The 24,035-nt window shown below is 52.1% G+C and overlaps 1 protein-coding gene across 1 annotated transcript; it reads left to right on the top strand.

Moving 5' to 3' along the window:
• The first annotated feature begins 1,269 nt into the window (after positions 1–1,269).
• On the top strand, positions 1,270–14,181 carry LOC143836900 (uncharacterized). The gene is made up of 6 exons (XM_077336358.1): positions 1,270–1,451; positions 6,752–6,896; positions 8,448–8,499; positions 10,920–10,998; positions 11,806–12,212; positions 13,012–14,181. The coding sequence occupies exons 2-6, from the start codon at positions 6,790–6,792 to the stop codon at positions 13,372–13,374; spliced, it is 1,008 nt and encodes a 335-aa protein (XP_077192473.1). The 5' UTR covers positions 1,270–1,451; positions 6,752–6,789; the 3' UTR covers positions 13,375–14,181.
• Positions 14,182–24,035: the final 9,854 nt, after the last annotated feature.

Genomic DNA, 24,035 nt, shown 5'->3' with positions numbered 1-24,035 from the left:
CTCCCGCAGCGTGGTTAAGCTTGGCTCCGAGGCTGCACCCAGTACAAGAGAGTGGCCGGGACCCGGGATTTTCCCATCCTCACCCACTGATTGTCGGAAGGGAATGCCGTGGGCCCGGCCAGGGGAAGGGGTTTGCTAAGAGGCAAAGGATCCAGGAAATGGGCCATGCCGTTCACCTATTTACGATTGGGCCAGTTCACGGTACCTTGCCAGTAAATGGCGCTTCAGAGTTGTTACCGTTTTGAAATGTTTTCATTGTTCATCTTCATGCAGACAGCTATTCTCAACAGGGCTTTCTATAGGGTGGGGCAGGAGACACGGGTGAGTGTGTGGAGCCAAGGGGGCAGCGCCAGGAGAAAGTTGGGGGACCCCTGGGTAAGGCCATCCTGACCTCCAGAAAAGAGCCAGAGTCCAGCAGCACCTTAAAGACAAACAAAATTTGGCAGGGGGTGAGGCTTTGTCAGTTGTGGCTCGCTGCTGCAGCTACTCCCGAAAGCTCCTCCCCCGCCACAGATTTGGTGATGCCTCAAAGTGCTCCTGGACTCTGGCTCTTTTGTACACTGAGACCCATCTCGATTGACATCCTGATCTGCTAGCTATGGATTTTTAATTTTTTTAAAAAAGTATACTTATATACCGCTTCTCCCAGTATATACCTGCCAGTGGCGGTTCACATCATTAAAATCAATAATACGTTAAATATTTAGCAATTTAAAAGTTTAAAAAAGTGAAAAATACATTATCCTGGATCGGCTAAAACTCATTCGCTTCTGTATTCTTCCCCCACCGCAGTTATTTACTGGGGCCCAACCAAAAACTTGGCGGAGGAGCTCCAGTTTGCAGTCCCTTCAAAACTGAGCAAGCTCCCACAGGGCCCGCAGCTCTTCCAGGAGCTCATCCCACCTGGTTGGGGCCAGGGCCAGACGTACTTCTGCAGGTGTGTCTGGATCAGCATCCTGTGCAAAAGCTGGGCATGAAAGCAACCATCCCTCTCAGTTATTAGTCCCCAGCATATTCAAAGGTACACTACTGCTGTATGTGGAAGTTCCATTGAACTATCCTGGCTGACAATGCCTGATAGACCAGCTCTCCTCCAGGTAAGGGTAATGCAGAACAGAAAGGTTTCCCGCGAAAGGTCCGCCCTTTTCCCGTCTACCTGCCTGGCCCTTAAGCGTTCGGTTTGCAGAGCAGCTGCGTTTGGGGGTTGTGGGCAGGAAATGAGCTGCACCTTTTGACTGCACGTTGCCTCAGCAGATGCCCTCGCCCGCCTAAGAGAAGCCAGTGAACAGAAGAGCTGAAGGTACCCGGAGACGCCAGAGAGGCAGGCAAGACCTGCCCTGCGCCTCTGGAGAAAGCAGAAATGCAAAGCCAAGCTGGACGGTCCACGGATGCTCTTCGGATCGCGTAGGTGTGTTTCCCTCTTCTGGGTTTAACAGCTCCTGAAAATTGAAGTAAGTGCTGTTGGCTTCTGTACGCAATCTGCTTTAAATCTTCCTCAGGGATGCAAAACGGGGAACATCTTGAAATATCTGGCTGCCCCAGTCCTGTTAAATCTGGTGGATTAGAGAGGAAGAAGAACTGGGTTTTTATATCCTGCTTTTCACTATCCAAGGGATTCCTGCAGCGGCTTACAAACTTTTCCATTCTCCTCACAGGACACCCTGTGAGGCAGGTGGGGCTGAGAGAGCTCTGATAGAACTGTGTTGTGAGGACAGCTCTAAAAGAACTGTGACTAGACCAAGGCCACCTAAGTGGCTACACATGGAGGAGGAGTGGAGAATCAAACCTGGTTATCTGGATTACAGGGCGCTGTTGTGAATCTTGAGACTCCAAAGTTTGGAAATTTTGTTTGGAAATGTTTCAACAGAGGCTGGAGAGCCATCTGAGGGAGAGGCTGATTCTGTGAAGGCTCAAGGGGGTGGCAGGTTGCAGTGGATGAAAGAGAGGGTTGTGAGTGTCCTGCACAGTGCAGGGGGTTGGACTAGATGACCCAGGAGGTCCCTTCCAAATCTAGGATTCTATGTTAATTCTGCCCAGGGCTGGAACCAGCAATTCAGGGATGAATTGAGTGGGGTGAAGGTTTCATGAGCGGCAGTTTTCTTGGGGTGGAGGACTGGACAGTGGGGAAACAGATCCATTTTGATTTTCAGTTCAAGGGAAGGCTGACCGAGCTTCTCGTGGGAGAACAGATTTCAAAGAAGCCTTTGCATGAACAGAAGCAATGAAAAGCATGTGCATTGAGACAGTTGCCTGAAATTCGGCCTTTTCAAATTATCGTTCCACTGGTGCACATGACCCAGCGCACGCCGGTTTGCTCGGCAGGAAGCTTTCAGCAGCTCGAGGCCTGCTCCCAAGCATGCATGGGGGGGGGGGTTGTGAGAAAGACCTTCGGGGGCCAGAAAACTGCCGGGCGGCTATCGGCATGTCTCCTGCAGCGCCATCAGCTCAGTACTCAGCCAGGCAATGTCCTTGCCCATCCCTGTGGGGTTTCGGCACTTTAGGGGTCCCCAACCTTTTTGAGCCTGTGGGCACATTAGGAATGGTGAGGTAGTGTGGTGGCCACAGCACAAAATGGCTGCCACAGGAGGCGGAGCCAGTCGCAAAATGGCTGTTGCAGCAGGATCAGCCTCCAGCATCCAGGAGAAGGATCTGTCCAGCCACTGCTTGAAGACGGCCAGTGAGGGGGAGCTCCCCACCTCCTTAGGCAGCCCCTTCCCCTGCTGAACTGGACTCCTAGAATCCTAGAGTGGGAAAAGGCCATAGAGGCCATCTAGTCCCACCCCCTGCTCAGTGCAGGATCAGCCTCAAACATCCAGGAGAAGGGTCTGTCCAGCCCCTGCTTGAAGACGGCCAGTGAGGGGGAGCTCCCCACCTCCTTAGGCAGCGCCTTCCACTACTGAACTAGACTCCTAGAATCCTAGAGTGGGAAGGGGCCACAAAGGCCATCTAGTCCCACCCCCTGCTCAGTGCAGGATCAGCCTCAAGCATCCAGGAGAAGGATCTGTCCAGCCACTGCTTGAATACCCCCAGTGAGGGGGAGCTCCCCACCTCCTCAGGTAGCCCCTTCCCCTGCTGAACTAGACTCCTAGAATCCTAGAGTGGGAAGGGGCCACAAAGGACATCTAGTCCCACCCCCTGCTCAGTGCAGGAGCAGCCTCAAGCATCCAGGAGAAGGATCTGTCCAGCCACTGCTTGAAGACGGCCAGTGAGGGGAAGCTCCCTATCTCCTTAGGCAGCCCCTCCCACTGCTGAACTAGACTCCTAGAATCCTAGAGTGGGAAGGGGCCATGCAGGCCATCTAGTCCCACCCCCTGCTCAGTGCAGGATCAGCCTCAAGCATCCAGGAGAAGGATCTGTCCAGCCGCTGCTTGAATACCCCCAGTGAGGGGGAGCTCCCCACCTCCTCAGGCAGCCCCTTCCCCTGCTGAACTAGACTCCTAGAATCCTAGAGTGGGAAGGGGCCATGCAGGCCATCTAGTCCCACCCCCTGCTCAGTGCAGGATCAGCCTCAAGCATCCAGGAGAAGGATCTGTCCAGCCGCTGCTTGAATACCCCCAGTGAGGGGGAGCTCCCCCACCTCCTCAGGCAGCCCCTTCCCCTGCTGAACTAGACTCCTAGAATCCTAGAGTGGGAAGGGGCCATGCAGGCCATCTAGTCCCACCCCCTGCTCAGTGCAGGATCAGCCTCAAGCATCCAGGAGAAGGATCTGTCCAGCCGCTGCTTGAATACCCCCAGTGAGGGGGAGCTCCCCACCTCCTCAGGTAGCCCCTTCCCCTGCTGAACTAGACTCCTAGAATCCTAGAGTGGGAAGGGGCCACAAAGGCCATCTAGTCCCACCCCCTGCTCAGTGCAGGAGCAGCCTCAAGCATCCAGGAGAAGGATCTGTCCAGCCGCTGCTTGAATACCCCCAGTGAGGGGGGCTCCCCACCTCCTTAGGCAGCCCCTTCCACTGCTGAAAGAGATCTTGGGCCTGCAGGAGTTCTCTGTGTGGGATTGAGCTGCTCCCTGTCATGAGGAATTGATGACATCATGGCTGTGAGAGAGATGCTCGTAGGAACTCGATGGGGACTGGATGCTGTGCGGTTTCAGCAAATTGCCACGGCTTAAATCCCTTCACTCTGAGCTTGCCGCGTGTGCAAGAACAGAAACCGCAGAAAGAGGGTGGATGGCAGGCCGAGAGCAAACTCTTGTTCGGTTCAGCAGCTCCTGTTGGTTGGGGAGGCACAGGAAGTGCCTGACACGACTGGGGCCCCTGCAGCTGCTGACATTTGCTTTGTTCTTCCGTCGATGGTTAAAGCGACATGCAGCCTCTGCAATGGATGGGGTTGCCAACTCTGGATTAGGAAATCCCTGGAGATTTGTCTTGGCAAAGGAGCAGAGCACCAGCTGCTTAAAGAATAGCTATTCAGAAGAGAAACAGCTTTGTACAGAAAGATACAAGACAGTGAGTGAGTCAGAGAGAGAGAGAGAGAGGGAGAGAGTCCTAAGTAACTGTCTAAGTGTTGTTCTGCATTCATCCATTGTGTTCTGGAGGCAAGCAGGGGGAAGTGTGCTCAAAGGTGCTTGAAGTTTTCTGCCAAGTCAATCAGGATGCTGGAGGAGAGCATTTGAAAAACATACACAAGAAATTGCTGTTTTAACTATATTAACTATATTATATTCCTCATCTGAACCTGAGGAAGGTGGGGTTTGGGTAAGGGAGAGATTTCAGTAGGGTACAATGACCTAGATTTCACCCTCTAAAGCAGGGGTAGTCAACCTGTGGTCCTCCAGATGTTCATGGGCTACAATTCCCACGAGCCCCTGCCAGCAAGCACTGGCAGGGGCTCATGGGAATTGTAGTCCATGGACATCTGGAGGACCACTGGTTGGCTACCTCTGCAAGCACCCATTTTCTCCTGGGGTGCTGATCTGGTCACCTGGAGTTCAGCTGTGATTGTGGGAGAGCTGCAGCCACTGCCAGGAGGTTCCAAGCAAGAAGGCCAAATGGTGTAAGTTGGAAAATGGGCTGTGGGGGGGGGAACTACTTGAGGCTAGTAGAAAACCAACATATCGTTTAATGTGGTCACTAAGGTGAATCGCAATCAAAAGGCTGTGCTCTTGGCCAAAAGAAATGTGCAAAATTTAGGGAAGTGCAAAAATTGGCAACAGTCCAATGAAGCAATTAAACATATGACAGAGAAGTCCAAAAATATAACAGTCAAGTGATCCCTGGTAATGATTGGTTTTGAGTTGTTAGAATCATATTCAGGGCTAGAATCATAGACTCATAGAGCTGGAAGGGACCTCCTGGGTCATCTAGTCCAACCCCCTGCACTATGCAGGACACTCACATCTCAATCGCTCATCCACTGTCACCCTGCCACCCCCTTGAGCCTTCACAGAATCAGCCTCTCCGTCAGATGGCTCTCCAGCCTCTGCTTAAAAATTTCCAAATATGGAGAACCCACCACCTCCCGAGGAAGCCTGTTCCACTGAGGAACCGTTCTCACGGTCAGGAACTTCTTCCGGAGGTTTAGACGGAATTTCTTTTGCATTAATTTCATCCCATTTGTTCTGGTCTGTCTGTCCCTTTGGGGCAAGAGAGAACAACTCTGCTCCATCCTCCACATGGCAGCCTTTTAAATACTTGAAGATGGTGACCAGATCCCCTCTCAGTTGTCTCCTCTCCAGGCTAAACAGACCAAGCCCCCCCAACCTAGTCTATCAAGACCACTTAACTAGTGAGGGTTTATTTCTACCTTTATTTATTTGATTTATATACTGCCCTCCCCTTGCGGCTCTAGGCGGTTTGCTTCCCCCCCCCCCCCCACATAGAGCTACTTTCAGTTTATAGCTGTAAGAAGTTGCATGGTTGCATTGAGATGTTTGTAGTTCTCGATTGTATGCTGTGTTTGTACTAATGTTTATATATTATTGTTTCTTAACAGACTGCTGTTGTTCACTGACCAGGGCCACTAGGGAGGGCGGCATGTGAATTATTAAATAAATAAAATAACAGGTTAAAACTGATCATTACCGGGAGCGGCTTGACAGTTACATTTTTTGGACTTCTCTGTCGTGTGTTTCATCGCTCCATTGAACTGTAACCCCTTTTTGTATTTCCTCAAATTTTGGGAGTTCCTTTTGGCAAAGAGCGCAGGCTTTTGATCGGGGTTCACGTTGGTGACGGCATCAAATAATATTTCGTTTTTCCACGGGATTCAAAAGTTCTTTTGTTTTTGTTGTTTCATTTTGTTGTTAGAGCCGTTTCTCAGTGGAACAGGCTTCCTCAGGAGTTGGTGGTTCTCCATCTTTGGAGATTTTTAAACAGAGGCTGGAGAGCCATCTGACGGAGAGGCTGATTCTGTGAAGGCTCAAGGGGGGGGAGGTGACAGTGGGTGAGCGAGAGGGTTGTGAGTGTCCTGCATAGTGCAGGGGGTTGGACTAGATGACCCAGGAGGTCCCTTCCAACTGTACGATTCTATAACCACTTGGAGGCTGGCAACTCTAAGACTAACCCTGCCTCCAAAAACCCACCGTCTGGGTCAGGGTAGACCTGTTGCTCAGGGACAGAGCATCAGCTTTGCACGTAGAAGCCCCGCCCCCTTCAATTCCAAGGGTCTCCCTTTACAGAATCTCAAGACAAAGGTGCTGCAAGAGAACATTTCCTACGAAGGAAGACCGACCTAGAAGAAGCCTTTATATACAATAAAAAAAGAGAAGAAGAAGCCTGTTTCTGGTATTCATGTCTCTGTCGTCCCCTCCGCAGCCTCCCATGCAGAGCGTCCTGGTGGGAAAGGCTCCCGGATGGCTTCCAAGGGCGAGAGGGCGGAACTCTTGATCCATTCCTTCGTTGCCGTGTCCATGCTTGGCCTTTTGGCCTGTCTCCTGGCCCTGTGTGCCCTCTGCAGAAGGTGAGTGCCACAGGATCACCCTGTCCCCTTAGGCTCTAGCTAGGACTGCCAGCTCCCAGTGGGGAAAGACCTGGAGATGGGGGGGGGAGGGCAGGGGGACGGAGCCTGAGGACAGCGGGATTTGGGGAGGGGAGGAAGCTCAGTGGGGTGTAAGTCCCTACAGTCCACCCTCAAAAGTGACCGTTGAAGAACTGATCTCTGTCAACTGGAGAGTCAGCGTGGTGCGGTGGTTAAGAGCGGTGACCTCTCATCTGGAAAGCCGGGTTTGATTCTCTGCTCCTCCTCCTCCACAGGCAGCCTGGTGGGAGACCTCCGGCTTGTCACAGCCCTGATAGTGCTGTTCTCCCAGAGCAGTCCTGTCAGAGCTCTCACTGCCTCACTTACCTCACAGGGCGCCTGTTGTAGGGAAAGGAAGGCGATTGGAAGCCGCTTGGAGACTTCTTCAGGTAGAGAAAAGCAAAGGATAAAAACCAACTTCTTCATGCCAGGAGAGCTCCAGACAACACCTGGGGGTTGGCACCCCTCGTTCTGGCCCAGATTCAGTTCTTCAGTGAGAGGGGAAGAGTTGCCAGTTTGGGGAAGGGAAATTCCTGTCGATTTTTTTGGGCAGAGCCTGGGGAAAGCACTCAGCCAGGTGTAGAGCCACTGTGGGGCCATAGCTAAGCCACTGTGGGGCCATAGCTAAGAGCATCTTTGATTCCCCACTCCTCCACATGCAGCTGGCTGGGTCAACTTGGGCCAGGCACAGTTCTCTTAGAGCTGTTCTCACCGAGCAGTTCTCACAGAGCTCTCTTGCACTCTCCTACCTCACAGGGTGTCTGTTGTGGGGAGAGAAAGGCGATTGACAGCAGCTTTGGGACTCCTTTGAGTAGTGAAGGGTGGAGTATAAAAAGCCAGCTCTTTTCCTCCTCCTTCTCCTCCTCCTTCATCACCACCACAATAAAAAAATTGCTCTGGAAGAACAAATCCCTGTTGTCTAGAAATCAGTTGTCAATTCAGTAGAAGAAGAAGAAGAAGAAGAAGAGTTGGTTCTTATAGGCCGCTTTTCTCTACCCAAAGCGGCTTACAATCGCCTTCCCTTCGTCTCCCCACAACAGACACCCTGTGAGGTGGGTGAGGCTGAGAGAGCCCTGAGATTACTGAAGAAGAAGAAGAGTTCGTTTTTATGTGCCCCTTTTCCCTACCCGAAGGAGGCTCAAAGCAGCTTCCAGTCGCCTTCCCTTTCCTCTCCCCACAACAGACACCCTGTGGGGTGGGTGAGGCTGAGAGAGCCCTGATATCACTGCCCGGTCAGAACAGTTTTATCAGTGCTGTGACTAGCCCAAGGTCACCCAGCTGGTTGCATGTGGGGGAGTGCAGAATCGAGCCCGGCATGCCAGATTAGAAGTCCGGACTCCTAACCACTACACCAAACTGGCTCTCCAAGTCCCACCTGGTAGTTGGGAACCCTACTGGTTGACCACTAAGTCCAGTATAAATGCGTGGACTCTTCCCCAGAGTGCCCCTGAGAAGGATCCTGTTAAATCATCCTGTAATCTGTTCTTTTTGAAGGAAACACAGCAAACAGGACCTTCCACAAGACGGAATGTGCTTGGTTGAGGCGGTAGGTTTGTCTCCTGGCATTTTTAAAGCGTTTTTCGAGACCGTGTGGGAAGAGGGCAGAGTTCAGCAGCAGCGGGCAGGAAGTGGAAATGTCCCTGGAGCATCTGAGTGGAGCTGCCCTGTGGCCAGATTTGGATTGGCATCAAATTGCCGTTTTTCTGGCTCATGCACGCTTCCAGGCAGTGGTGTGCTCTTATCGGTTCATCTGGCGATCAAGCCGATAGCAAAAGGTTTTTGTTTTGTTTGGACTGCAAGCTAAAGCTCGTACAGACAGATCAGATTTATTGCTTTTTAATCGTTGAGATTACCCCTGGCCTGCACCGCCTGGCCGGCTCCATCGAGCCATGACACGGGAGCTGAGCAGCCTCGGCCCTGGTGCGTTCGGCTGCTTGGCGTGTCCCCTCTGCTAATTTGGAGGATCGAGGTCGTAGGACTCAGATCGCTGGAGCCTTCCAGCCAGGAGCAGGGATGGGAAGGCATCACGCAGAACCTTACTTGAGGCCAACGGCACCTTTAAGACCAACAGAGCTTTATTCAAGGTGTGAGCTTCCATGTGCAGGCACACCTCCTCCGGCAAGGGATCATAAGAGTACAGGTATAAGGAGAGAGTAAATGAGTAGCAAATTAGTAAACAGCATCGTACGTCCAAATATGCAGTCGGTCGCAAAAACATTGGGGCAATAAAATTATCAGGTTAGTAATTAATGGCAGACGTCTTCCCCCATTCTGAAAAGGAAGTAATTAAAAGTGACTTGTTGTTACCTTAGAGAGCGTGGCCTGGAGGAGAGGCAGAATGTGGTTCTGGCACAAGATCTCCCAGAATACAAGTTATCTCCAGGTTACGGGGATCAGTCCCCCTGGAGAAAATGGCTGCTGTGGGGGGGGGTGTGGCATTTGTCCCACACTGAGGGGAGGTGCCAACCTCCAGGTAGAACCTCTGGGGATCTTTGGACCTCCCTTCTCCTTTGTAAGTCTTAAAGCAGAGGCTGGATAGCCATAGGACAGAAATGCTGATTCTGGTAACTTGGGCAGATTCTGAGTGGGTGGGCAGAAGGGATTGTGTCCATGCTTGGCTCTTGTGGCCCTTTGTGGCCCAGGGAAGTGCCAATCACCCCTTTGGATCGGGAAATAAATTTCTTCCAGGCCAGACTGGCCAGGGATTGTTTTTTTGGGGGTGGGGTGGGGTATCATCTGGATATGAAATTGGGGTCGCCGTGGGTGGGCAGGTAGTTGTGAATTTCCTGCATACTGCAGGGGGTTGGACTAGATGACCCTGGAGGTCCCTTCCAACTCTGTGATTCTAGGATCGCCCAGAATTGCAGCTCATCTCTCAAAATTAGTTCCCCTAGAGAAAAAGGGGTTCTTTGGAAGGTGGGCTCCACGGCATTTGTACCCCGCTGAGGTTCATGTCTTCCCCAGGCGCAACGCTAGACTCTAACCTGGATCTGGTAGCCCTCCCCGCATCCCAAGGGGCACATGGGAACCCCACAACTGAGGCCCCTCCCCAAGCTCCACCCCATAAATGCCCAGGACTTTCCCAACCCAGAGTTGGCAAACCAAGTTTGTCCCCATTTCCGGAAACAGCTCTAGTGCCCATGCATGGGTGCCCACTGCTTATCAGCTGTACCCCTGGCTTTAAGACCAGTGTGTTCAGCAGACCACAGCTGGGATTATGCTTATCACGGAGCCAGCCTGCCTGGCCTGCCAACCAAGCTGCTCTTACAGATACAAGGTCAGGTGGAGCAGTCCAGGCCTGAGCAAAAATACAGTGCTCCAATCGGCACAGCATCTCCCTGCTGGGAGGAATTATTTCCCAGAATGCTCAGCGGGAGGCTGGCCAGAGTGGTGAGCAGGAATCTGGGAGGGAGCTCCGCAGGGAGGAAGGAGCACCGAGCTCGCCCTCTGAAACTGCCCTTTCCTTCCTTCCTGGGAGCCGTAGCCTGGGTATCGGCTGTAATTCTGGGAGAACTCATAAGTACATAAGAAAAGCCGCGTTGGATCAGGCCCCTCCAGCCCAACACTCTGGGTCACACCGTGTCTATATCACTGCCCATGTGACCCGGAAGGGACATCATCACATCTAGTATATCAAGGTGACTCTCTGGTATTTGGGCAAAACCTCTATGGTAGAAGTCAAATTTACCATAGAGCTTTTGCCCAATTACCAGAGCATTGCCCCACATCCTGAACATGAGGATGTGGCTTCTGGGGCAGGTGGGCAGTGACGTGGACATGTCCCTGTATGTCAGATGGCTCTCCCTGCTTCTCCCGGTATGTCCCCCATCCCTACCTGGAGGTTGGTTACCCCAGCTTCTTGCCTCTCGTTGTGATGTATCCAGATAGGAAGTCCGAGCTTTGTTTTTCTGAACTGGAGACATGGAGAATTTCTGAACGGTTCCTTTTTAAAACACTATTTTGCAGCCTGCACTAAGATCCACGGAGCTCGGTGAATCAGCCCCTAAGCCACAGATGCTCAAGAGGGCAGATCCTCAGGGGAAAAGTAAGTTTATGCGGAGTGGCCAAAGGTGCCAGGAGCCCAGATCCGGTTGTTGTGCTCAGGCCTCGAGGCAGAGGGCTGCCGGACTCCGTCGCAACCCTTTGGGGGTTTCAAGGCAAGAGACGGACAAAGGTGGTTTGCCGATGCCTGCCTCTGGGTAGCAACCCTGGACTTCCTTGGTGGCCGCCCCTCCAAGGATTAAGCAGGGCTAGATCCGATGGCCTTGGGCTAGACTGAGCCATCCGGAACAGGGACTGTAACCCTCATTAGGAAACCAAATCTTCTTCTTCAGTAATATCTGGGTTCTCTCAGCCTCGTCCACCTCACAGGGTGTCTGTCGTGGGGAGAAGAAAGGGAAGGTGATTGTAATCCACTTTGAGACTCCTTTGGGTAGAGAAAAGCGGCATATAAGAACCAACTCTTCTTCTTCTTCTTCTTCTTCTTCTTCTTCTTCTTCCTCTTCTTCTTCTTCTTCTTCTTCTTCTTCTTCTTCAGTAATCTCAGGGCTCTCTCAGCCTCCCCTCCCTCACAGGGTGTCTGTTGTGGGGAGAGGAAAGGGAAGATGACCGTAAGCCGCTTTGAGACTCCTTTAGGTAGAGAAAAGTGGCATATAAGAACCAACTCTTCTTCTTCTTCTTCGGTAATATCAGGGCTCTCTCAGCCTCCCCTCCCTCACAGGGAGTCTGTTGTGGGGAGAGGAAAGGGAAGGTGACTGTAAGCCGCTTTGAGACTCCTTCGGGTAGAGAAAAGCGGCATCTAAGAACCAGCTCTTCTTCTTTTTGTGATTCCATTCCTCTACGCTCCCTCCAGATCGAAGGCCGGCCAGCTTTAACTTCCAGCTCCCGCCGAGGGAAGACGACGGCACCACGTCCGTCTCCAGTTTCCCCGTCATTCCTCAGTGGCAGCTGCCGCAGATCCCATCGAAATCGCTCCAGGCCTCCGACGAGACCTACTCGAACCTCACCTTCCCCGGCCAGGCCCAGGAGGAGACCCTCTATGAATCCGTGACGATAACGGGCGGGGGAAGGAATCAGCCTGGCCTCATCCAAGGGGCGGAGGGTCTCCCCCGGGCCCGAGAGGACCAGCCTGAGTATGCCCGTGTTGCAAAAGTGAAGGACAAGGAGGAGCCCCCCCAGGGGAAGGTGAGGGGCTCTCAAGGGACACCCCCTCAACAGCCGCAGCCGGCAGAGACCCCCACGAACCCGCCAGCAGTGCAGGTACAAAAACACCCTTTTCTCCACCCCTGCAAAATCCTCGGGGATGCCTTTTGCTGCCCAGTTCTTTTGAGGCCACTTTTTACGCCAATCTTTTTCCGGACGCTGATTTTGATAATGTTTCTGTCAGCCTAGGTAGCAGCAGCTCCCAAAACTGTTCTGTGTTTTTTTTTTTTTTAAATCTTCCTCCCACGGAAACCTCACTACATGTTTACAAAAATTGGACCAGTTAATGCAGGAAAACCTTCTGCTTGAATGTCATTCTACCAAACAGGTTAGGATGCTCTGCCTTTGAGGCACAGAGGCTGAGGCCTTCCCCTGAAGTCGCTTCCAGGGTCTGAGATTCAGAGGTTGAGTGCCTCTGAAGCTGGAGGTTCCCCTCAGCCACCATGGCTGGTAGCCCCTGAGAGACTTATCCTCCATGAATTCATCGAATCCCCTTTTTAAAGCTGTTCATTCCCATCCTCTGGCAGCAAATGCCACATTTTCATCATTTTCTGTGTAAAGTAGTGTTTCCTTTTGCCCATCCTGAACCTACTGCCCATCAGCTGAACCTACTGCCCATTGGATTCATTGGCTGCCCTCAAATTTCTGGGGAGCAGGAGGAAAAGTTCCCTTTGTCGGCTGTCTCCATCCTGTGTGTCATTTTAGTCCTCTCATTTCTAAAAGCCCTGTCTTTAGGGTATTCATCAGAAAAACAAGAATTTATTTATTTATTTATTATATTTATATACCGCCCACCCTGTAGGCTCAGGGCAGTTTAGTCTTTCCACACACCCTCACTGGGTTGCTTCCCTCACAGGTGGAAGAAATGTACTCGGTGGTGAACAAAGCCGGGAAGAAGAAGAAGAAGACGACGACGATGACGGACTTCGAAGGGGAGGAGGGAGAAAGGTCCCGCCACATTGAGACGAGCCACCAAAATGGCCAGTTGACAGCTGTCCATCAGGAACCGGACAGTGGCGCACAGCCAGGGCCTTCCTCCCCCTTCTCTCCTGCCTCTGAGCCGTGCTACGAGTCTGTGAGCTGTGAGTCCTGGCGGCTCCCCGACGGGAGGGGAGTGTCCGAACCGGCGTATGAGACCGTCGATGCTCACTGGAAACCACCCAGGGGGAAAGGGAACCGGGGCCCAAACAAGCCAGAGAATCTGTATGAAAGCATCTAAAAACTGGACACTTTGGAAACAAAATTTGCCCTCCGAGTCTGAAATGGGACTCTTGTTGGGGTACTAATTTGGTTGGCACGGGGCCGCAGACTTTTTCAGCCTGCCCGCAGCTTTGGAATCCTGACCCGTGGTTGTGCACACAAAATGGCGTCCGTGGGAGGCAACGTTGGCCACAAAATGGCCGCCACCTCTTCCCTTCAGTCTCACAGGGGAAGATGGCTGTGCTGTGGAGGCAGCTGCTGCCCAAACAACAGACTTTTTCAGCCTGCCCGCAGCTTTGGAATCCTGACCCGTGGTTGTGCACACAAAATGGCTTCCGTGGGAGGCAATGTTGGCCACAAAATGGCCACCACCTCTTCCCTTCAGTCTCACAGGGGAAGATGGCTGTGCTGTGGAGGCAGCTGCCACCGAAACAACGTTAAAAAAAAAAATCTGCACAACCAGTGAAACCTCCAGAGGCCAGTGGAACGCCTTGCAGGGCAAATGCTCCTCTCTTGATCAAGAGAGGATGGCTACCACTGGAGAATTCTCCGGCCACCATCTGCTGTGGACTGCTTGCTTAACGTTCGTGAAAGAGAATACGGATGAGAGCGAATTCATGTTCGGTTCTAGCCCGAAACAGCCTCTGTCCTGAATGCACCGATTCCTATTTTTGTGAACCGCCGCGAACCAGTTCCTGGGTATAAAAATACAACAATCAATCAATAAGTAATAAACAAGAATCCTGATCTAGAGCTAGATTTATGATCAGAGTTCAGTGTTTTTTAAAAATAACATACACAAATACCTTATCTATTATATTCCTAATGTCTTCTCTATTATCTAATGTATTATTTTGTGTTTTTTAAACACTTTGATCTCTGATAATAAATGGTTTCTGTTTTTCTATATATGGTTTTTTCCCTCCCGTTTGTGATTCTCACCCGTTTTCCAGTTTGGGTTGTTTTCCTTTTTTGTTTTTTGAAGGGATAGGGTTGACAGAACCAGTTTGGGAAAGTCCTGGAGGTTTGAGGAGTGGAGCCTGGGGAGGGCAGGGGTCTCAGAGGGGTCTAATGTCGCAGAGCCCCCCCTCCAAATCAGCCATTTTCTTGAGGGGAACTGATCTCTGTAGTCCGGAGATGAGCTGTAATCTCAGGGGATCCCCAGGTCCCCCCCAGAGGCTAGCATCCCTTTCCAGAGCTAATAACGTGGCATCTTCCCCTGCCCCAAACTGCAGCAGCCCTGCCATTTCACTTCTGATCACTCGACAGCTGTTGCTGCTTCCAACCGTTCTGCAGAACAGGAAAGTGGCATGGAATCGCATTTATTTTGGCAGCCTCTTTACTCAGATTCCGGGGAAGTAGCGAAATGGAGACCAGAAACGTCCCAGTGGGAGGGGAGATGTCGGCCTGCCAGATGGATTCAGCAAAAATGCCTGACATGCTGCCTTTTCTGTCCCCCTCCACTCGCCTTCATCTGGCAGCCATCTTTGGAGTGGAGGGTGGTTCTCCTAGCACTTCCCCCAGCCCGGCCGTCTTCTGTTCTGGCCGTGCCACCAAGGGGACCCAGCACCATCCAGGTCTCCTTGCAAACGCCCAGAATTTTTTTCAGTTTTTTTCCCTGAACTTTCAGAGCAATTCCGCACAAGACGGACCTCTGTGCTGGCATCCTTGCAGGATTGAACCAGGCAAATCTTTTTACACAAAATTTTGAAAAGATCTGAATTTCGTGCCTCCTTGATAATTGTCCTTTAAGGCAGGATGCTGGACTTGATGGACCACTGGTCTGATCCAGTGGGGCTCTTCTTACGAAGGCCTCGGCCTCCCTGCCATGCTGCTGACCCTACAGGGGAACTGGTCGTCCACTGTATAAGATGGGATGCTGGACTAGATGGACCCTCCCTGGTCTGATCCAGCAAGGCAGTGGTCCCCAACCTGCGGGCCGCGGCCCGGTGCCGGGCCTCGAAGGCCATGGCGCCGGGCCGCGGCTCCCTCTCCCCCCCCCCCCGCAGTAAAAAACTTCCCAGGCTGCAAGCTTGTGGCCTGGGAAGCTTCTTACTGCGGGAGGGCGGGGAGAGGGAATCAGGGCCACGCCCCCGCATCGCACATGCGCGGCCGAAATAGCGCGTATGCGGCACTTTTGCGCATGCACGCAAGTGCTACGCATGCGCGATTTCGGCTGCGCACGCGCGGGCGCAGCCAGCGCATGCGTGGTGCGCGGGCGGGCAGTTGCCCTGCCGGTCCCCAGCCTCAGAAAGGTTGGGGACCACTGCAGCAAGGCACTTATTATATTCTTAAAGCAAAAGGCAAACCACGGAGACTTTGATCTTCTAACCCTTCATAGGTGTGGAAAACTTACCTGCACGGCCACATTTCGAACATAGTATGTGCAGTTTTGGTCATCTGCAGAAAAGTGCAAGCTAAATGGGGAATGATGCCATCTCTTTATTGTCTACAATACAATGGAACAGTTTGGCTGTTCTCCCCCCCCCTCGATATTTTTATGTGTAGTTTAGGCTCAAGGGGCAGGGGCCCTGCTCAGTTGGTTATGGTGGTTAGTGAGAACCCAAATCTAGATGCTCTCCTCTCCATGTCTCCTTGCTAATAAACAGCTGTCATTTCAAACACATCTGTCTCTGCTGTGTGGAATTCTCTGAGGGTCGCCAGACTCCAGGTGTGGCCTGGAGATCTCCTGAAATTCCAACTGGTCTTGCCATTGGAATTGCAGAGGTCATTTCCCCTAGAGGAAACTGTGGCTTTGGAGCATAGGCTTGGGGGGTTTCCCATGAGTCCCTGAAAGGTATCCATCAGGGGCAACGTCAGCATGGTGAGAGCCAATTTGGTGTTCTGGTTAAGAGCGGCAGCCTCTAATGTGGAGAACTGGGTTTGATTCCCCATGCAGCCAGCTGGGAGACCCTGGGCGTGTCACGGTTGCTCTCAGAGCATAGAGAGTCACCAACTCCAGGGCAGGAAATTCCTGGAGCTTTGGGGACAGAGCCTGGAATGTGCAGGGTAGAATGCCTCCAAGTCAGCTTGGTGTAGTGGTTAGGAGTGCAGACATCTGATCTAGTAAAAAGGGATTGATTCCTCGCTTCTCCCCCACATGCAGCCAGCTGGGTGACCTTGAGCTTCCCACAGCACTGATAAAACTGTTGTGACTGATCAGTGATATCAGGGCTCTCTCAGCCTCACCCACCTCACAGGGTGTCTGTTGTGGGGAGAGGAATGGGAAGGCGACTGTAAGCCGCTTTGAGACTCCTTCGGGTAGAGAAAAGTGGCATATAAGAACCAACTCTTCTTCTTCTTCAGTAATATCAGGGCTCTCTCAGCCTCACCCACCTCACAGGATGTCTGTTGTTGAGAGGAAAGAGAAGGTGACTGTAAGCCGCTTTGAGCCTCCTTCGGGTAGAGAAAAGCAGCATATAAGAACCAACTCTTCTTCTTCTTCAGCAATATCAGGGCTCTCTCAGCCTCACCCCCCTCACAGGGTGTCTGTGGTGGGGAGAGGAAAGGAAGGCGAATGTGAGCCACTTTGAGACTCCTTCGGGTAGAGAAAAGCGGCATATAAGTACCAACTCCTCCCCCTTCTATTTTTCTCCAAGGGAACAGATCTCTGGAGATCCACTGTCATTCTGGGAAAACTCCAGGCCCCATCTGGAGGATGGCAGTTCTAGACACGGTGAAGAAACAATTGGTGCAGAAGGGACAGAATTAATAACTGACCAACCGCTAAACACTTTGCAGCGATGAATTTACTGAAATAATAACCTATATCTAATACCTTAATAAGGGCAATTTCAGAGTGCAGGAAGGTGGGACAGTGCCAGGCTGGGATCTAAGAGGCCAAGGTTCAAACCCCCAGCTCTGCCATGGAAGCTCGCTGGGTGAACTTGGTCCAGCCATTCCCTCTCCCCTGCCCTACCTCACAGGGCTGTTGTGATAATAAAACGGGAGGGGGTGCGGAGTCCTGTACATCACCTCAAGCTCTGTAGGGGAAGGACGGGTAAAAGCATACTAAAAAGATAGGCTGGAGCTGCTGGAGTATTTTCTCTCTCTGCTCCCCCCTCCCACTTTTCTGTCTCAATTTTCTCTCCAGAAAAAAACCATGAAATCTGCCCCAAGATTTGGAAGAGGCTTCATTGGAGCCCTGGTAGCACTTCAGGATAGCTGCCACCAGAGGGGGCTGTGAGGCCTTGGCCAACTGCAATGGCCCTCCAGATGTCCATGGACTACAATTCCCATGAGCCCCTGCCAGCATTTGCTGGCAGGGGCTCATGGGAATTGTAGTCCATGGACATCTGGAGGGCCACAGGTTGACTACCCCTAAGCACCTTTCAAACGGATGAAGCTTAATTCTGGTTAGAAGCTTTCTGTGCAGTTATGTAGCCCTTCCTGGCTTGCCAAAAAGTGTCCTTTTGTTGCAGGAATTCCAGAGACAGAGAGAGAGGGAGAGAGTTTATTTTAGATTTTTCCCCCCCTCCAGGCAGGCAATCCACGGGAAGGAGCTAGGTTCGCAGTGGGGCTGAGTGTGGTGTTGTCAGTTCACATAGCTTCTCACCCGAGGGTTAGGCTTGCCAGCCTCCAGGTGGGGGCTGGAGGTCTCCAGGGGTTACAAAGGATCTCCAGCAGAGACCAGATCCCCTGCAGAACATGGCAAGCTTTGGAAGGTGGAGTCCGGGGCATTGTCACGAGGGTATCCAGCTCTGGGTTGGGAATTCCTGGAGACATTAGGGGTGGAGCCAGGAGTGGGTGGGATTTGGAGCGGGGAGGGGCCTCAGTGGAATCTCATGCTATGGAGCCCACCCTCCAAAGCAGCCCTTTTCTCCAGGGGAACTGATCTCTGTCGCCTGGAGATGAGCTGAAATTCTAGGGAATCTCCAGGTTCCACCTGGAGGCTGGCATCCCAAGCTGGCCACCTGCTGCATAAGAAGAGTTGCTTAGCAGGAGAATGGGAGGCTGGACTAGTTGGCCTCTATACACATTGTGTTTCCGCCTGTCAGTCAATTCAGGCAACCAATCTCCTTCCTCCATGTTTTGATGCAGTTAAAGGGGTCCCGCGGTTTTAAATTCATACTTCTCTGTTGCAATGCCTATGCATGGAATCATAAATGCATTGTGCTTTTTGGATGCCAGACATTATGGGATCACGAGTCCTTTGATACATTTAAAAATTAAAAATTTTTTGGGGGGTGGGGTTTTGAGAGGTTGAGCCTCTTGTGGCGCACAGTGGTAAAGCAGTCGACATGCTGTCTGAAGCTCTGAATATGAGGTTGGGAGTTCAATCCAAGCAGCCGGCTCAAGGTTGACTCAGCCTTCCATCCTTCTGAGGTTGGTAAAATGAGTACCCAGCTTGCTGGGGAGTAAACGGTAATGACTGGGGAAGGCACTGGCAAACCACCCCGTATTGAGTCTGTCATGAAAACGCTAGAGGGCGTCACCCCAAGGGTCAGACATGACCCGGTGCTTGCACAGGGGATACCTTTACTTTTGAGAGGCCTGCTTTGTGTTACAACACTAGAATCATAGAATCATAGAATCCTAGAATCATAGAGTTGGAAGGGGCCATGCAGGCCATCTAGTCCAACCCCCTGCTCAATGCAGGATTAGCCCTAAGCATCCTAAAGCATCCAAGAAAAGTGTGTATCCAACCTTTGCTTGAAGACTGCCAGTGAGGGGGAGCTAACCACCTCCTTAGGCAGCCTATTCCACTGCTGAACTACTCTGACTGTGAAATTTCCCCCCCTGATATCTAGCCTATATCGTTGTACTTGAAGTTTAAACCCATTACTGCGTGTCCTCTCCTCTGCAGCCAACAGAAACAGCATCCTGCCCTCCTCCAAGTGACAACCTTTCAAATACTTAAAGAGGGCTATCATGTCCCCTCTCAGCCTACTTTTCTCCAGGCTGAACATTCCCAAGTCCCTCAACCTATCTTCATAGGGCTTGGTCCCTTGGCCCCAGATCATCTTCGTCGCTCTCCTCTGTACCCTTTCAATTTTATCTACATCCTTCTTGAAGTGAGGCCTCCAGAACTGCACACAGTACTCCAGGTGTGGTCTGACCAGTGCCGTCTACAATGGGACTATGACATCTTGTGATTTTGATGTGATGCCCCTGTTGATACAGCCCAAAATGGCATTCGCCTTTTTTACCGCTGCATCACACTGCCGGCTCACGTTTAGTTTACAATCCACTGAATAAAATGTTCTTTTATTTCTGGCATCGCCTACATGCATGTCCGCCTATTTGTTGCTCCAGGCACGTTGCCATTTTAAAAAAACAAGGAACAAGAGAGAGGGAGGCGGGGAACAAGGGAACAAGGGAGAGGGAGGCGGGGCGAGGGCGGGACAAAGCAGGAGCTTTTAGCTCATTTGAGCCTCCACACCTTCCCTCTGCTGGTTGCCTGCTGGTTGCTCTCCGTAAGCTAGCGCTTATTAGGTTGGTGAATCCACTTTAGGTGATTCCCAAAGAATCACATAATGGAGGATGTAGCGAGCTGCCAGCTGGATGTGGGCAACGTGATGCGCAGGGACTGGAATATTCAGCTTGCAATCAACTGGCATGACGCTACATTTAATGGGTGCAGAAATGCCCCCAGCTCCCACCTGGAGGCTGGCAACTGCACCACCTCCTTGGCAAAGAAATGTGCTAGAAGAAGTGCTAGTTGTGAAGATTCCCTCTTAGGGCCTGACATTTTTCTAGCCAGGCAATGGGAACGAATTGATGTCATCCTACTCCCACAACAACGGCACGTCTGTCTGCGGGATGGAACTGGAGTCTTGCGACTCGGTGAATAGTCTGTTTCCAGAGTCATCATGCGCAGAGGCAGGCTGGAGAGTGATGCACTTCTAATAGGACACTCCAGCGAGGTCCTGCAGGAGGGCTATGTGCCGGGGGGAGGGCTTAGGAAAGGGGAGGGTGGCCCTAGCAGGATGTTCCCGGATGGGGAGAGCTCTGTAACCAGTTTCCAGGAGATGCAACAAACAAGAAGCCAACTGCTGTAAGTTGGAAGGGGGGGGGAGCACAGTTGAGGCTAATAGAAAAGCAAAACATTCGGCATTTCCGCACATTTTTAAAAATAACGTTACGCCAGGTGAATGGTGTAGCGCTAAATATTATTGCGCCTCCTGGCCTTCTCGCTGTCTTGCTCTAGTCTGCCATCTTTTCACACTTCGCACCCTCCACAAGCGCTGCTGGAAATGGGGGAAGAGAGCAACATAGTTTACCCGCAACTCTCTTCCGCCTGTCCATCAAGCCAGGCAGCCAATCCCCTTTCTCCATGTTTTACAGGGTCCGCAATGCCCGCTAATTTTTTTTAATTCATACTTCTCTGTTTAAACACCTATGCATCTAATCATAGATGCATAGCGTTTTTTGAATGCCACCCATTATGGAATCACGAGTCTTTAGATACTTTTAAACATTAATCTCGTTCCTGGTTTTTTTTTTCCGGAGGGGGGAAGCTTTAGAGGGCCATGCCTTGTGTCACATCTTTGAGGGGGGGGAAATATTTTATTTCTGGCATCACCTGCATGCTTGTCCACCTATTCGTTGCTCCAGGCTGTTCTCCATTTTAAAAAAGCATTTCCCGTCCCCTGTAAGAAGACAGAGAGAGGCGGGTGCGAGGGCGGGACATCAGAGGCGAAGGTAGCACTTCTTCGCCTCCATACCTTTCTTTGGCTGCTGGCCTACTGGTTGGCTGCTGGGGAATTGTAGTCCATGAACATCTGGAGGACCACAGGTTGACTACCCCTGTGTACCCCACTGAGGCCCCTCCCCAAACCTCCCGGAATTTCCTGGGCTGGAGGTGGCAACCCTTTGGGCACCAAATAGGGTGCAACCACCCAGGTCGTGCAGGAGAAGGAGAAGGAAGAGAAGGGCCTAAATCCTGTCTGCTCACTCACGATCACTGGTGTGCAAGGCTCTTGCGAAATGCCAGATATCTGCACCCGTTGCATCATATTTAAATTGATTTTTTTTAAAGCCAGGTCAGCATTTTGTGTTAAAGATTAAACGAGATTTGGAGCAGAGGGAAGGGGGAGAGCAGTCCGGAAGCCCCCCCCCCGCCCCCCACCCCTTGGGGCTGGCAGAAGGACAGCCCGGGCTTGTTAGCCGGATAGTAATTTAAGGGAAAGGGGAAGAATTGGAGGAATGGAAGGAAAAAGGCCGTGTTGGTCGAGCTAATGATTCACAGCGGCTCAGTTAACTGTTTGTGCCGCACGTCCGCAGTGTGGGGAGAGGCTTGCCAACCTCCAGGTGGGCCCTGGAGACCCCACAAAGTTACAACTGCTATCCGGAGGACAGGGTATAGAACTGTTCCCTTGGAGAACTAGGGTTGTCAGCTCTGGGTTGGAAAATACCTGGAGGTTTTGGGGCGGAGCCTGAGGAGGGTGGGGTTTGGGGAGGGGAGGGTCCGATGCCATCGTGGCCACCCTCCTAAGCCACCATTACCTCCAGGGGAACAGACCTGTGTCACCTGGCAATCAGCTGATTCTGTGAAGGTTCAAGGGGGTGGCAGGTGACAGTGGGTGAGTGAGAGGTTGTGGTTGTCCTGCAAAATGCAGGGGGTTAGACTAGATGACCCAGGAGGTCCCTTCCAACTGTATGATTCTGGTCACAATGTCCAGAGATCTGCAGTCACCCCCTGGAGGTTGGCAACCCTAGGGGAGAAACAGCTGCTTTGGGGGTGGACTCTGTGGTTTCATCTCCCTGCTAATCTCCTTCCCCCGGAAGCTGCTCCCAAATATCCAGGAATTTCCAAACCTGGAGCTGGCGGCCCTGGAATTTTGATGCACAAGATTTAACCCCTCGGCCTGTTGGGATGATTTCTCACTGGCCACGGGACTTTTGCTTTGGCACTACGTGGCTGCCTCCCCGGAACCAGCCTCCTGCAGCTCGGGTTGCCAACTCCAGGTTGGGAAATTCATAGAAGTTGGGAGATGGCACCTTGGAGGAGATGAGGGACCTCGGCTGGGTGTTAGCCATTCGGTCAGGGTCCCTCTTGGCAAACCTATGGCTTAACCGTTGCCGCAGATTTCGATCTTTAAGTTGTATAATGCTTTGGCCAGTGTCCATTTTGATGGTGTCTAGCCACCGTATTCTTTGTCGGCCTGGTTTCCTTTCTCCACTGACCAATCCTAGCATAAATTGCTCTCTCCATCGAGTTGGATCGCAGGATATGACCAAAGTCAATTAGCCGGAGTTTCGTGGTTTCACCTTCCAGGGATAGTTCGGGCTTTATGCGCTCTAGTATTTACTTGTTTGCGGCTTTTGCTGTCCATGGAGTCCGCAGAAGCCTCCTCCAGCACCGGAGTTCAAATGAATCAACTCTCCTCCTGTCTGATTTCTTCATCGTCCAGCTTTCACAGAGCGGCTAATTGATAGATTGAACTAATCTACATATGGAAATGGAGCTTACGTCCTTGCTTTTTCGTGCTCGGTTCAAGCTCATCATTGCTGGGCGACCCACAGCAATTTGACGTTTAATGCTCTGGAACAGCTCTCAAACAAAGGAGTCTCATAGTGGCTGACAATCGTCTTCCTTTTCTCTCCCCACAACAGGCAGTCGGTGAGGTAGGTGAGGCTGAGAGAGCTCTGAGAGAACTGGGCATGGCCCAAGGCCACCTAGCTGGCTGCATGTGGAGTGGAGAACCAAACCCGGTTGCCCAGATTAGGGGCCACTGCTCTTGAGCACTACACTACACTGTCTGTCTCTCACTGCACCAAGCTGGGGGACAGCCGGAGAAGCACTGAGGGGCACCATCTCCGGGTTGAGAAATCCCTGGGGATTTGGGGGTAGGCTTGGAGAGGGCAGTGTTTGGGGGAAGGGAGTGACCTCAAGAGAGGTAAAGCGTCATACAATCCAGCTTCTGATGTTGCCCTTTTCTCCTGGCCAACCGGTCTCGGTTGTCTGAAGATGCTCTGTAATTCTGGGAGATCGCTATCCTCCCCACCTGGAGGTTGGCAACCCTAGGGGCACTGGAGACGCTAAATCATGCCCTAGGCTTGTGCCCCGCTCCAAGAGACCCACCAAGGCCCAGGGCTTCCCTAGATGTAGAAGACCAGCCGTGTGTCCTTCATCTGGAAATTATGCTGTGAGCTGAGTCTGGCTTCTGACTCAAACGCTCCAATTGGGCCGCTCACAAGCCCGGCCGCATGAGTGGCACTGAGCAGGATTCGAGGGCGCATTGCTCAAACAAGAAAAGCCACTGGCTTGGCTCTCTGCTAAGGAGCAGGTCTTCGGCAGGGAGATAAAAATTCTTAATTATTAACCCTGGTTCACGTAGGCGCTGCAGGGGCCCGGCCTTAGCGCTCGCAGTGAACGGGGTGGTTAGGGCACCCAGCTCCGGGTTGGGAAATAACCAAAGGTTTTGAGGGCGGGGCCCGGGAGGAGTGCGGTTGGGGGGAGGGGTGGAGCTTCAGCAGGATATAACATCACAGAGTCCGCCTTTTCTCTAGATGATCTCGGAAACAGGGCCCACCCGGGCTGGTATTTGGCTGGGAGACCTGCAAGGATTGGGGTGGCAGTTCCTCCAAGGACCACCAGGGGTCTTGCCACAGAGTCAGGCCATGGAAAAACCCCTCGAATACCCCTGCTTAGTATTTGGCTGGGAGACCTGCAAGGATTGGGGTGGCAGTTCCTCCAAGGACCACCAGGGGTCTTGCCACAGAGGCAGGCCATGG

Source organism: Paroedura picta, chromosome 4 (genome assembly GCF_049243985.1).
Source record: "Paroedura picta isolate Pp20150507F chromosome 4, Ppicta_v3.0, whole genome shotgun sequence".
In the NCBI taxonomy this organism is placed as follows: domain Eukaryota; kingdom Metazoa; phylum Chordata; class Lepidosauria; order Squamata; family Gekkonidae; genus Paroedura; species Paroedura picta.
Note: the sequence above shows the minus strand (reverse complement) of the source record. Positions and strands in the feature narration are given on the sequence as shown.

Excerpts from the sequence above, each read along its gene's own strand:
- LOC143836900 (XM_077336358.1), top strand. The coding sequence starts at position 6,790 with ATGGCTTCCAAGGGCGAGAGGGCGGAACTCTTGATCCATTCCTTCGTT. Across the intron at positions 6,897-8,447 it reads CTGTGTGCCCTCTGCAGAAG|GAAACACAGCAAACAGGACC; the intron begins GTGAGTGCCACA and ends TTCTTTTTGAAG. Across the intron at positions 12,213-13,011 it reads CGAACCCGCCAGCAGTGCAG|GTGGAAGAAATGTACTCGGT; the intron begins GTACAAAAACAC and ends CTTCCCTCACAG.